The sequence below is a fragment of the Mytilinidion resinicola genome (genome assembly GCF_010093595.1).
Source record: "Mytilinidion resinicola strain CBS 304.34 unplaced genomic scaffold BDZ99scaffold_34, whole genome shotgun sequence".
NCBI lineage: Eukaryota > Fungi > Ascomycota > Dothideomycetes > Mytilinidiales > Mytilinidiaceae > Mytilinidion > Mytilinidion resinicola.
This window is the reverse complement of record NW_022985470.1, coordinates 345,544-359,374: the sequence shown is the minus strand read 5'-3', so window position 1 is coordinate 359,374 and position 13,831 is coordinate 345,544. Positions and strand designations below refer to the sequence as shown.

General features: G+C 51.7%; 3 protein-coding genes across 3 annotated transcripts; all 3 read right to left on the bottom strand.

Annotated features, from left to right (window-relative positions):
- Nucleotides 1–1,199: 1,199 nt before the first annotated feature.
- Nucleotides 1,200–2,736, bottom strand: BDZ99DRAFT_210698 (uncharacterized protein). Its single transcript, XM_033713334.1, has 3 exons — nucleotides 2,566–2,736; nucleotides 2,189–2,516; nucleotides 1,200–2,116 (listed from the first exon to the last, which is right to left on the bottom strand). Exons 1-3 carry the CDS (start codon nucleotides 2,602–2,604, stop codon nucleotides 1,356–1,358), a joined length of 1,128 nt encoding a protein of 375 aa, XP_033569135.1. The 5' UTR covers nucleotides 2,605–2,736; the 3' UTR covers nucleotides 1,200–1,355.
- A 1,254-nt stretch (nucleotides 2,737–3,990) lies between these two features.
- Nucleotides 3,991–4,548, bottom strand: BDZ99DRAFT_483181 (uncharacterized protein; the record flags this gene model as incomplete). Its single annotated transcript, XM_033722557.1, has 1 exon — nucleotides 3,991–4,548. The coding sequence occupies one exon, from the start codon at nucleotides 4,546–4,548 to the stop codon at nucleotides 3,991–3,993; it is 558 nt and encodes a 185-aa protein (XP_033569134.1).
- Nucleotides 4,549–6,316: 1,768 nt separating this feature from the next.
- On the bottom strand, nucleotides 6,317–8,322 carry BDZ99DRAFT_483180 (uncharacterized protein; the record flags this gene model as incomplete). Its single annotated transcript, XM_033722556.1, has 2 exons — nucleotides 6,317–6,744; nucleotides 6,882–8,322. 2 exons carry the CDS (start codon nucleotides 8,320–8,322, stop codon nucleotides 6,317–6,319), a joined length of 1,869 nt encoding a protein of 622 aa, XP_033569133.1.
- Between the last annotated feature and the right edge of the window lie 5,509 nt (nucleotides 8,323–13,831).

Below are 13,831 nucleotides of genomic sequence, written 5' to 3'. Positions count from 1 at the left end.
GGAGGGGAGCAGGAGCTCGATCAAAAGAACTCGCGGCGAATGCAATGGTCCGGGTGGTCTTGTTGGGGGATCAACTTGAGCCCTGTTCGAGCGCCATGCAGGAAGAGGGATGGGTGCTTGGTCGATCAACTCGGAGACACCTAGCAACCCATGGTGTCTGGTCTGCAAACTGGTACGGTGCGTACGCTGATGGAGAGAGCGTCGGTGGTGGTCGATCACCTAAATCTTCACCGACCTATGGTGCTGGATTTCGGGATGGAGATCAAAACCCTGCCTGGATATGGGCCGACGAATGGGAGCCGCGGTAGTGGTTGAATGCGCGGGAGAAGGTTGAATGCCAGCGAGCGATGCTGGTCACCATCTTAGAGATGCCGTAATGACGATGGAGTCGTTCGCGCCGAGGCTAAAGATCCGTACGTTTAATTATGCGCGTGTGAAAGTATCTGTACGATTATTTGTACCAATTGTTAGTATTGGATTGGGATGAGCATCATGGCCTAGTCAAAATAATGATCATTAGCTTCAGACAAAACTCGCCCAAATCCAACTCCATGCAGCAATTGTACTCTTGGATTTTTTGCACCACACTACCCCAGCCATAGAAGGTCTGTCCGCAAGGTTTTGCGGCAAAAGATCAGGCTTCTTAAACATCTATTTCCACTCCTTCCACATTCCTCATCCTCCGCTCTCGTAGAAAGAAAGCAGGAGCTGCGCAGAAGTGGGAGGTTTTATAGATCGGTAGCCACCCCGGTCTTTCACGTGACAGCTTGGCAGCGCACGTGATGATCATTCCATACGACCCTAGCGTATGGATACCCTCCGAGGCCATCCCGAACACCGCACGCACTGCCCTCGCACACACCTTCGTGAAAAGCATAGACTCTTCGCCTGAAACAAGATAATCAAAATTGACTGAGCATCTGTAACGTGGCTACCCCTCGCGTAACCCACCAGGGGTATTTTCGTAACAACCTCGGGCACACCTCGGAGACAACCCCTCACGCTCAACTCGGACGACAAGGGATGGATGCAAATTGTCGTCATCAGATTGCCCGCAGGATCGTTTGTACGACGTCGAAATAGATGGAAGGAGCGCCGACTTACTCCTCACGCCCTCAATACCTTCGGATTCAGATAGACTCGAAAAAGGAAACGACAGCAGGTTAGATGAAGATAGACGAAGACAGTCAAAGCGAGAGCAAGAGGTATTCGTATATGTACCTACAAAAGAAGCCGAGCTATGCCCATCCCAGCGCCATCGCCTGCTATGAACCCATGATATATAGTCGTTACTCGTGAACCATCCCACCATGTAGAAGCCCGTCCGTCCGCACCGCTATCCACGGCCCCCCATCTCACCGATACTCCAGCGCCCTCCGCTCGCCCCTAACCTCCACCAGCTCCCTCTCGCGCTCCTTAACCACCGGCGGTAGCGGAGCCGGCAGCGGCAGCGGCGGGAGCAACAACTCCCTCAAATCCGCCTCCTTCTCAAACTCCTCGACCTCGTGCGCGCGGCCCACGTGGTTCACAAGCGTCTCCACGCTGCCGCACACGACATCCACATCACGGAACCGGTTGCACAGCACGCACGCAAACTCGCCGTCCTCGGTGTGGCACTTGACGATGAAGCGCTGGCCGAGGCGGAACTCGCGCTCCTCGAGCACCTCCTTCTCGAACGCGCCGTCCGGGACCAGGATCGGGCTCCGCTTGCCGATCTTCCAGAAGTCGTCCGGCGCGATGGGGACGAGCGCGCGGCAGTCCGGGCAGCGGCCGTCGCCGCGGGCGTCGAAGGCGGCGGAGAGGGGCTTGCGCGCGATGTACTGCAGGTCGAGGCTGTAGCGGCAGAAGACGGAGGCGGGCTCGTCGATGAGGGTGGCGGCGCGCCGGGGCGGGGGGAGAGCGCGGGGGGCCGGCGAGGCGGTGGGGGATTCGAGGCGTTGTTGCTGCGCGCGGAGGGCCTCGAGGGAGCCTTCGCGGGCGGATTGCGAGGCGAGCTTCAGCTTTTGGAGGTCGGATTGGGACAGCGGGCGCTCGTTGTAGAGGGCGTCTTGCAGGATGTGGATGACGGTTTGCTGCAGGGAGATGATCTGGGCTTGGAGTTGATTTTCGGTGAGGGCTGCGGGGTGTCAGTGGGGGTCGGGGCGATATGTGGTGTTGTATGAGAGCACAAAGGGTGCATAAAACGTACTGTCTCCCACTGCGAACCTCCGCCCTAGCTGCTGGTAGCCTTGCTCGTACTGCCGCTGTATCATGGCGCCCGATCGGTCCAGCGAATCGGAAAATTCGTCACGTGGTCCGCCCCGGGGAGAGGGCCGTCGCCGCCGGCTGTCGTCCCGTTCCCGGTCGTCCCGCTTATCTGCCTTCTCCACCTTTTCTCTGAGCTTCTTGATCTCTTCATCCTGTCCGGAGTCTCTCTTGCGTTGCTGTCTCTTCTTGGCGATTGCTTCGTAGAGGCCCATGGACGAGGTGAAGGTGCCGACGAGGGTGGAGCAGAGTGTGGCTATAATGAAGGTTTTCTGGACAACGGTATCAGCTAGAGTTCTAGAAAAGGCCAGAGAAACGCACCTTGAGGTTCTTCTCCTCAATCATATTGGAGTAGTTCATGTTGCTGGAGTCTCGTGAGCGAGCGGCCCACAACGCTGAAGCTGTCTAGACGGCGCGGGCTCACGAAGAATGAGCAGCAAGCGGAGCGGTGATTGAAGAGTATGAAGATAACATCTCGGCGCGCGAAGCCCGGTTGCGAGGAGTCGGGGCGGTCCGCATAGCCGTCCGTGAGGTATTAAGGAGTCGGACACTGACCGCAACTTGTTCGGCGGCACTCGGCTGTTTAGAGCGCGGGCCTGTGCCATGATGTCATCTGTCGCGCGGGTCAGGCGATGGATGCGTCCCGTCGTCGCTGGCAGCGCACCGGGGTTTCTGGTGTTGCAAGCCCAATCATGAAGGATGACAGGAGTCTCACGGTCGTCTGGTGTCCGGAAGGCTGGGAGGAGAGTATATGGGCAAATGCACGGGCCTTGGCAAGGCTTGAAGGCAGACGTTCCAAGATTCTCGCAGCTATTGGACCGATCAGCCAGCCAATCCAAAGCTACAGTGCATCGGGCATTTACGCCTTGGCCGGACTGTGGGGATCGCTTCTGCAAGGGCCCTGCAGCTTTGCGTAGGTACTAAAGTCAATCTGCAGCCTCCCGTCACACCGTGGTGACCATTCTCAAGAGACGTCATGTTAGCTGCATTCCCGTCATGCAAGGATATTCCTATTCGATCGTGCCCACATGCCTATATTATTGTACGGGAAAGTGCTCTCCAGGCCTCGCGTCATCCGTTTCAGATGAAATTTCCATGAAGAATGATATCATCACGTGATGCCCATTGGTCGATATCATTGACGTGATTCTCTGAGCTAGAATTGCAGAGCCAGTTAAAGCGCTACTCTTCTCTCACTTCTTTTGCGTAATTTCAACGTGCTGTGGCTTTTTTGCGTTGGCAATTTGATAATGCTCAGGAGACTCAACATCACGTGCCTAATGAGATATGGGCTGTTTCAGGAACCTTTTCTCTTCGGTAGGCATCTAGACGTCTGCTCTGCTGATGTAAGGCGTATTGAAGTTTTAGAACCCATCGTCGCGTCTAGCCTCAGACCTTATTCAATCCATCACTCATCCATCAATCCACTATATTCATCCATCATGATCACCATCTGCAAGATAGAAGAGCTTTCACTTCTTAGCATATCCTGGGCTGCTAAGAACCTACGAAGGTTCGCCACACACACATCTGCCCCCTAATAACCATCCACGTTCCTACGGCAGTTGCAAACTCAAAGCTAACAACTGACGTCCGGCCTCTTCAACCCTCCCCATACGCACCCTTGGATGAAGTTCCACTCGATTGACAAATACTTCGTTTCTCCTTCGGTGAATATTAGGGCTCTCCATCTGTTATGTCTACTATCGCGTGTGAATCATGCTACCTACAAAGTGCCCGGGTATTTCAAAGGCTTGCCCTCGGATCCAAACTCTCCCTCTTCATGTTGATTCCGGGCCATGCGCCTTCGTTGCCATGCCAGCCAAGGTCAAGGCGAAATGCTGGATTGATGTGCCATATAGAATCAGGAGCTGAATCATCCCATTGCTCGTACCAGCATTTCAACGAGATGTTTTCCTCCACAAGAGCTCTAGCACGCGGTTTCGCAATTGCCTTTGGTGCCTTTCGCTCAAGCGGCTTGTCGTTACCATCGTGGACTCGGCTATAATTACGACCTTCGAGCTGAATTGAGCCGCGCCCGACGTGAATCATGCCGCACTGGATATCTGACTGGAATGGATTTCGCAAATATTCAAGATAGCAGTAGAACCCCCCACTTGACATCGCGGATGCTTTTCCATCCTCATGGACTTCTGATAGAGATCTTCCGACGGAGTGATAACCGCCGAATAGATCGAGGTAGACACTCATCCTTGTTCCGTAACCTCCACTCGTGAAATCACGGGGTAGTTGAGGGATCGTGCCGGTAAAAAGGAAGTTAAGCCCCTTATCATCTTCTATCATGAAATTGCTTGAGTCTCCTCTGCGGCTGCAGCTTTCTTTTACATTGCGGCCGCAAAGTCTATCGTGTTAGGTGCGAACACCCAGTCGAGAAACCTGGAGATTATCGCCGTCATCAATGATAACATTAGCGAACAGGTACGCAACTGCTACAAGAGTGTAGAGTATTGACGGTGTTGGGCATTCAAAACCTCTGCCGAATGAGTTCCAAGCATTTGATTCATCGGAAGAGCCTGAAGAGTCATGTTTTCTGCGGCACGGACAGTGGTGATTTATGCGATCAACAACTCCCCAGAGCAATTTAACCATTGAAGACTCGATATTTGATCTCGTCATGTATGGCCCTTGATCGTCGACAGGCCGCATTTGCCAGTCCTGAAATCTTTCACCGTTGCCCTCCAGCCTGCGGATCTCGTCTTTTGCTTCTGTTACTAAGTACAGTAGCTCTGGCACGACTTCACACATTCTATCAACTAAGTCTAGGGCGGATTGGAACGTTACAAAGTATGAGACTCGTGGATAATCACGGTACACGATCGCCGCCACCGCAAACAGCTGGCTCAACCCCTTGGCGAGTGCTTTGCTCTCCTTCGGGTCGAAGGCCTTCGTAGTGAAACACTATTTGCGGCTCGGATACTGACGAATCGTAGTTCTGAAATACAGCGGTGCCGTCGCTTGAGTACACGAGAGTCCGTAACCCAATGAAATTGTCGCAAAATATTGCAGCCCAGCCGCTTCCTGAGAGATGTACCGCGGAGAGCTCGCCCAACTTCGCCCTCCGTATAAGGAGCGATACTTCCTCCATCTGAACGCCTTCAACATCGCCCTAACCGCCACAACAGCTTTCCAGCACCTGAAAACCTTGAAGCTACAACTCACATTCTACATGCAAGACAGTAAGCGCCCCCCCCCCCCCCTCCGACCTCCTTTCCAACATCCCCAACCTCACACCCCCAGAATCAACCAACTACCAACACCACCTCGCCCACCTCCGCACCTCCGCCTCCGACTTCAGCACCATGCTCAACGCCGCGACCCGCCTCGAAAACCTCGACCTCCAATGCGACCTCAGCGCCGAGTCCGGCCTCCTCCTCTCCATACTCGCCGCACGCTTAGGCCTTCCCAGCCTCCGCACCCTAAACCTGAACGGCTTCCACCTCAACGGCCGCCACGGCCAGGCTGTCCCCGCTCCGCCGCTATCAGCGCATTCGCGCCGCTCATCCACACCCATCTGCGCACCCTCACGCACGTGAGCCTGGGCCGCATCCAACCGTGCCCGAGAGCGGACTGCGTGTGGGTCGGGCGTGGCAGGCTGGGTGCAAGGCGTTCTTGATGGGATTTGGGACGTTTTGAGGGCGTATGGGGGGGCCAAACGGTGGTGGGGTGGCGCTGGAGCAGTTCGATGTTGGGCCGATGAGGCAGGATGGGACGCCGTGGGAGAGCGGGAGAAGCAGCTTAGCTTTCCGAGCAGCGTGGTTAGTAAACCGTCCGATTGAATGCCGGCCTTAAGGTTGGATTAGACTGTTCAGACCAAGATAGGGATTGGATTGGATTGGATTGGATTGGATTGGATTGGCCGGATAAAAGTGCGGATTGGTTGGACGGATTGAGACATCTCTAGCCAAAGACCTCAAAAAGAGTGTAAATCTTTCCGCTTTGGGTTAAGCGAGAGAGAATTAGAGCGGATTAGACGGATTAAGGATTGACAAGGCTTTGGATTGATTGATCGAACTGTTAAGAGTATGTTTTAACAAACCGGCCATCAATCCGATTAAGGATTAGACGGTTTACTAACCACGCTGTTTCCGGGCGTTGTGGACTGGAAAGCGGAGTTTGGGTTGAAGCGGATGGTGCATGCGGTGCAGATGAGGTCGGGCGGGGATGGGGAGGGGGTTGTGGGGGGGTTTGGGTACTTGTTGCCGCTTTTGCGGTTTGAGGATGCGGGGGCGGAGGGGATGGAGGGGCTGTGGGCGGATTTTTGGGCGTAGAGGTGGAGGGGTTGGGGGGAGTGGGGGTTTGGAGGACCTCGGGGCAATAGGTACTGGTTTTGCTTGAATGCATCGTCGAGCTCACTAAGATTCAGACGTTGGTCTAAGAAGTCAGAATATGGGATAATAATCCAGTAGATTTTGGAGCTTGTGCACTTCAGAGCTCCCGGTCTATGTCCACCGGAGCCTGTCTGCACATGGCTACATTTTCCTATGGCCCCATCTCAATCTCCTTCATCCCTCAATTTTACATGCCACGGGGATAGATATAAGGCAACTGAGCCTTGTTACGATAACCCGGGTGTCCGATCCGTAGATGCGGCGATGCTACCAGGCAAAGCAGCATACTCTGAATGAGTCCCCCGAGCTCAACGTGGAAGTCTTGGTGGTTCGTCTCGATTGTAAACCGCCTAGGCGCCTCTTTGAGACCCACAGCAACCCAATCACCATCCTTCAACAACTTGTCGTTTACAAGGGCGCTGCCAAGGTAGTGGGCACGCTGTTGCTGCGTCGGATCAGCGTTGGAATAGTCTACGACATCGAGGTCGAAAACCTCATGGTGGCCGACGAACGAGACCCCAACGTAGGAGCAAATATAGCGAACTTGACGTTCGAGCTGGATAAGATAGGTGCATTTAAGGCGCCGGAGGTGGAATGGCTCGGTGTTGATGAATTGCAGAACTGTAGCCCATTGTGAGCCGGAACCCAGGATGATTCGGTTGAATTCTACCTCCTTGAGGGTGGCTGCGTGGTTACCTAGTAGACTCGTCAAGTCGGCATCCCGGGCCCAGAAATCAGTGAGCTTGAGCACAGAGAGGTGCTGAGAAATGGGACGAGCAGCTAGTTGGTGGAGAAGGTCCCGGCTGCGAGTAGTGAGGTCGAGCCTTAATGCCAGATGTTCCAGCGTGTTGCCAGCGCTACGGAATATCTCGTCCGTCTGGAAGGGAAAGATTGACCAATCAGTGAGACATAGAGCTAGATCGAGCTTCCGCATTTGCGAAAACGCGTTAGGATATCTCATAAAGATATCGTAATACAAGAGGTCGATGGCCAATCCGCGGGCCGTCCACCAGTTTGTTTGGTCATCCTCCCCTACGGAAAGATGTTCAAGCAATCTTCCGTTGAGCAGGAGTGACCGAAGGATTATGGCGACTAAGTGTGTCATGGTGTAAATGTCCGTGCACCATGTTTTCCAATCGAAGGCAGCCTGTGCGTCTATCTTGCCAAAGTTGTATTTGGATTGGAAATCTATCTTGACAGTGCGACAGTTTTGGAGACCAGAGACCGCTCGATAAATCGATTCCCTCGTGTCGATTGAAGTGATTCGATAGTAGTCGGGGCGGATTGGCTGGAAGCGAAACCTAGGAAACATCATCTCGCCCTGAAGTTCTTTAGCGTACTCTTTGTCATAACAGTCGAGCTGGAAGTTTAGTTGTTGGACGGCTGGTCCAAAGACGGGATGTTCGGAGCTCTCTTCGAGGCGCTGGAGTGATGTCTTGGATAAGCTCAACGCCCGTTGTCCCCAGTATGCATCGGTGGTGCCCTTGAAAATGCGTCGTCCAAACTCACACAGGGACTTGTGGTTCATTTCTCGACTGACCAAGCGAAGGCTGCATAGATCTCGCTTTCCATGCTTGTATCGCGATCTAGTCTTTCTTCCGCTGTCAAAGAGCCTTCCGACGATATCCTCAATGATCTCAGTGGGCAGCCCAGGTAACGTAAGAGCCTCTGCATGAGCCCTGTTCATGGAGGAGTCTACCTCGATCATGATGCTCTGTGGAGACGTCATGGAGGTATAGGTATTTGTCGTTGCTTTGATGATGGAGGCTCCTCTTTGAGCTATTGCTTTTTCTGAGGTAGATATGGAAGAACTAGCAATAGGCGTAATCCTGTTCAACAAGCTAAACAAGTGGAGAGCTTCTGGAGGTGAAGAATTGGGAGGGTGGTGTATTTAGAAGCTGCTGCTGTGGTGGTGGGCGTGTGTGTGTTGGAGAGTAGAACGAATGAAATAACTCAGAAACTGCGATTTTAAATACAAAGTACCTGACCAGCACCGCGTGGAGGCGAAAGCTGCTAAGTCACCTTTAGTTCACTTTAAAGTTAGGTATTCACTTACTGGCAACGACACTATAAGATATTTCTCTGCATCACATGATTGGTGGTTTCACCAAACTGTACATTGTTCGACTGTCTCGTCACAGCTATTCAAACATCTTCCTACTACTGCCTGTGGTGCATCGTAGTAATATTAAAACGGAATGACGTATACATGTGGCTGTGCGTACATTTATACGTACACCAGCTCGCGAGGCAGCTCTTGAGGCAGCTCGTGAGGCCTCTCATACGGCTATTCATACGGCCTCACGTACAGCCTCACATACGCCTAAGTAAATTGGACAGGATACACTTGCGGTCGCACGTGAGAGCAGAGCTCCGGACGAAGCTCCGCACCGATCCAGCCAATTTGAAGATCAGATGAGAGGGGGTGTGGGAAGTGAAAAGGGGGTGTGCAGTGCCCCCCATTGATTTAGCTTGCTTCACTTATTGCTAGGATAATGGTGGTCCGTTGTATTCTTCGACTATTTTCTGTACTGCGGTCAGGTGTTACGATTGCTTAAGCTTACTAGCGCGTTTCCAAATTAGACTAGAGATAGCTTATGTTTCACCGAGAGGACTACATGATATGGAGTGCTTAATCTTCCATAATCTTTGATTGTGTCCGTAAGGACTCTAAGTACCCATGATTGGATACAACATGTTGTATCGTGCCTCATAGCTGCTGCTGCTCCTGCTGGAACTTTTACCCGGAACATGGCGAGAACGAGATTCAAAAGATGTATATGGAACAAGTCTATGTCTTTCGGTGAAGTGGTTCTGCCGTAATACTCAGATTGTTGGGCCAGTCCCAGACACAGGCAGCGGCTACGTGTAACCAAGTAAAGCCTCGTACGAGTCCAGTTCCGCAGTCTTCATTTTCCCAGATGTCCATTGAACTACCACCCAGATCATAAGGGCTTCCTGCTCGCGTGGCAAGTCTGAATAAGGAGGCTGCTCGTCAGCAAAACAGAACCCAATATCCATCAGGATGTGTCCTAGTCCATGGATTGGATCTAGGTCTATCCAGGGTCTCTTTTCGACCAGAAAAATCGAGAATTCCATCTGATTAGAGACCATCGTGTCCCTGAGTTGCTTCAGTATTTGCATCGAACAAGGGTTGTTGCGCAAGCCGTCGACGACCGCCTTGCGGTGCTTATAATCCGGAATGTCCAAAAGTACCTCCCAACCTGCTTTTATTCCTCCCAGATAGATTGTCAAGTGCCTCAGTCTCGGTAGTTTCGTGAGACATGTGGCAACATCTTTCAGCGATATCTTATCCATATCTTTTAGATTGATATGGATCGAGAGATCACCAACGAAGCGGCCTGGGGGAATATCAAGAGTATGCCACCGTGGTGAAGCCAGCCATTGCTCGACATTGACAATACCGTGTCTAAAGGGGTTCGTCTCATATACGGCTTCCATTGCTTCGGCGGCAAGCATGCCAGTGCATCGTGGGTGGGTCCAGCGCCAGGGGAAGAATTTGGACTCGTTGAGTGAGGTATTGGGCAGCGTTCCGGACTCAGTAGCTAAGTGGTAGATTTGCGCAAATCCCTTGAGCTCGTTCCATGGTGCAACGCTATAGTCAAGCTTGGTGCGCTGTTTGATGTTGCCGTACTCACGGAAAGCATGCCTGAGCACCTCGAGTCGAAGCTCGGGAGGTAGTTGTTGGAGAATCGTGGTCGCATGGCGGAAGATCAAGATAGCTTCAATTTCGCTTTGTGTGTATTAGTATTTGCTGCAATGACAGCGGAAAGAGGACAAAGTGTAGATGCATATCTTCGAGGAAGCTTTGGCGGATCATCCTCGAAGACCTCAGTAACCGAGAGGGGAAATGGATCCATCTCGGACGCGATGGACTGAGCTGAACTCGTGATTGCAGACCAAGTATTGCGAACGCGCGTGAACGCCTCAAGTAGATTGGATAGTGAATGTGACATCTTGTATGTAACGTGAGGTTGTGGTAGTGAAATGGTGGTGGTATGTAGGGGTGGAATATAGTCAATGGTGGTAGGAGAGGTGGAGAATTGCGGAAGAAGAATTGCTATGGCTTGGTATAAATACCTCCGGTATCTTATGTTTCAGTGAATGATTCAGTACATGAACATTCTACGGAGCGCTTACCACACCGTCACATCGCCGTCCGCACGCTTTTTAAACAACAGAAATGAGGCTACCTCTTGACTTACCAGCTACTAGCTAGCTAAGGCCCTCCTAACAGCGGTGCTGGGCTCTCAAGATCAGAGTTCTAGCAGTGGTGTATATATGCACGTAGACTTATAATATCTAAACATAATGTAAACTTTAACGCAGTAAGAATTATACTGCCTTTTGACTATAGAGTGCCTTATAACTAACCAACTACCCTGAAGCCGAATTTCTCCTTATGGTGGTGTCGCGGTTGCAAGACTGTAGCCCGAACAGTAGTATTTCCATGTAAGTCAGACTTGTAACAATCAGAAATGATGTAAAGGTCATTGCAATGATAATTAGACTGCCTTGTGGCTGGCTAGCTACCAACTGGCTGAACTGCTCATCACAGCGGCGTCGAGTTCGCAAGTCTCGAGCTTGAGCAGCGAGGATTCCACGTGCCTAGACTGATGACCTACTATAGTAGCTCTAACATGTTTGGGAATTCAAGGTTCATTGCATCCAGATCCACTCCCCGCATCCTAGGGTCATCAGTGTCCACCACCCCCAACCAGCTGATCATCTGTGCCAGCCGCTCCCACATATCTTCTCCTTCGTCGACTGTAGCCCGGAAAGGCCTCCATCCGCTCGGGTCACTGAAGAGCACACGCTTGCAGTCGTCGTATGCATCTTCGAAGCCGAAGGTTTTCAATCCAGCAGGATCCGAGCGCAGGTTCTCGAGGAACCCTTTCCATGACCCTCTCACCATGGAGACCTTATGTCTAAGGTATAGTGTCGTAAGACAAGCGCGGTGCTTCTGGACCAGCGTTAGGACATCTTCGGGCTCCAAGCGAAAGTTGTCCAGGCGAAGGTTATTCAGTTTCTTGAGGTGGACATCCTTGCTCATTGCTTTGACGATGAACTGACTGTGGTATGATAGATTCGAGCGTAGGTGAAGGGAAGATAACATCGGTGCGCTGTTCAGGAATTCGATAAATCCCAGGATAGACTCAAGTAAAGCGCAACCTGTATGGACCTTGTTAGCATTATCAACCAAAAAACAGGCCTTATCCAGCATTGAAGAGACTTACCAACATCAAGATTAACCAACGTGATCGCCAGCGACCGCAGCTCGCTGAAGGCATCATAGCGACCGTTCACCATCTTGAAGAACTGGATGTCAAGGCCGAGCACCCCACGCCAGCTCATCCATGCCTCCAAACTCAATAAAGTGGTACTGCTGTTGAACTTGGGAACGAGGAAGGATTCCGTCATGCGAAGTATGTGTGAGTTTTGCTTGCTCCACCTTGGCTGCTCCCATAGAACGCGGAGTCCAATATATGAGCCATAGTGATTGGCATCGCTGTGCGCAAGAGTAATGTTCTTCAGGTTCGAGAGGCGGCTAATGATCTGAGAAATCCATGTCCTGTTCTCTTGGTTGTCGAAGAAATTGTATTCGCGTTGTCGAGCTGCAGCTGAGCTAGGGTCTCTCAAAATGAGGGGAGTTGGGCCGTATTCATTTATGAGTTCTTCGTCAAAGTAACACACATTGACGGCCAGACGTTGAAGACTGGCGGCGAAGTCAGGGTTGTTCGAGATCATCTGGAGATCTCGAAGCTCCTTTTCCGAGTGAACATTGATAGTCCAGCATCGGAAGTAGTGGTGTGCGAAATGAAGGCGGCTTTTACCGTCCAATTCCCTACAAACAAGACGTAATGCATATCTGTTGAAGCGAAGCCACCACTTCTGAATTTCCTCCCACTGAGTGTGCCATGATCTTCTCAGGTCTTTCTCTATCTCTTCTTGAAGTCGGTTGTGTATGTTATCAACGATTTCAACTGGAAGCGACTGGAGTGTGGAGCGATTTGACGTAGCTGCCATAACAGAGGAAGTGGAGTCGTAGGGGGATTTGGTGTCGGGCATGGCGGTGACCTTCGCTGAAGAAGGATAGAGGTCAGAGGTGGGTAGGGTGACGCTCCAAGGTCAGGGAAAGATTTTTGTTAAGTTGAGGCAGCGGACCTCAAGAGCGCAATTTCACCCCGAAACAACCTCGTCTCCAGCCCGACAGTAAACCCAGGCCTGCCCCACAGTTCACGGCGAGAAGTACTTTCGATAGCTGTCTTCCACCAATGACTCTCAGGACCTCCAACGTTGAACTCTGGTTTTGAGAATACTCGTTGTCAGGCTATGTGCGCTCTCGAACTTTACATTGTACCAAACTCAATATATAGATAAGCTAGAACAGAACAATCAAGCTTGGTTCAAGCACCATTGCACAAACGTTGCTGACGATCTCATGAGAGTGGCATGTGAGCGAGGCATAAAATTGCGCACTGACTGTCAGGGAGTAGCGGTGAGGGCTACGGCAGGCGCATGCCACCTTGTACATAACCTTACCTTCCTCCAGACCTCTCTCTCTTCTTTATCATCGTCATCCCATACATCACGTACACGGCATACAGCTCCTTGTTCCGTGACACTGGCCGTTCTTCTTTAATATCAAACTTGAAGCGAACCTTCGAGTGAACCAGTTTTTATTTAATGTAGGAGAATTGAGTGGAGTAGAGGCAGTGTGTCCCAGCTGGGTTTAACCCAGAGATCGTTACAGGCTGCAGATGTGCTCACTGACAGATTGTGCAGTACGCTGGATAACTACCACAACGCCGCTGGAGCTGAAATCCGACCATCAGAGCTACTCGGAGGCAGTGCAAATATCAGTGTGGCATCTACCGGTTTAGTGAACAGAACGCCCTGTGTGCTCCGTTCCCTCGCTCTACTAAAGATCTCGGCGCCTTGCCAAGAAGATGTAGCCTAGCCTCTAAATCATCTCAGCATACCGTCAGTGGTTTCTCTCGTAATAAAGAGTAAGACCCTGCGCTACAGACTATGGGTTCTTCTGGTGTCCGAGGTCATGAGGTTATTCGTTGATTCCGTTGTTTACAGGTACTCAATGCACTTCCGAGCATCTCATTGTTTCGTCCTTGAAAACACCCAGACTAACACTCTTTGATCCCACCGACCACTCGGGATGCCTGTTCAGCAGTTGTTATCCTCATCATCCTCCTCACACA

Excerpts from the sequence above, each read along its gene's own strand:
- BDZ99DRAFT_210698 (XM_033713334.1), bottom strand. The coding sequence starts at position 2,604 with ATGAACTACTCCAATATGATTGAGGAGAAGAACCTCAAG. Across the intron at positions 2,517-2,565 it reads TTGAGGAGAAGAACCTCAAG|AAAACCTTCATTATAGCCAC; the intron begins GTGCGTTTCTCT and ends ACCGTTGTCCAG. Across the intron at positions 2,117-2,188 it reads GAGGTTCGCAGTGGGAGACA|CCCTCACCGAAAATCAACTC; the intron begins GTACGTTTTATG and ends GACACCCCGCAG.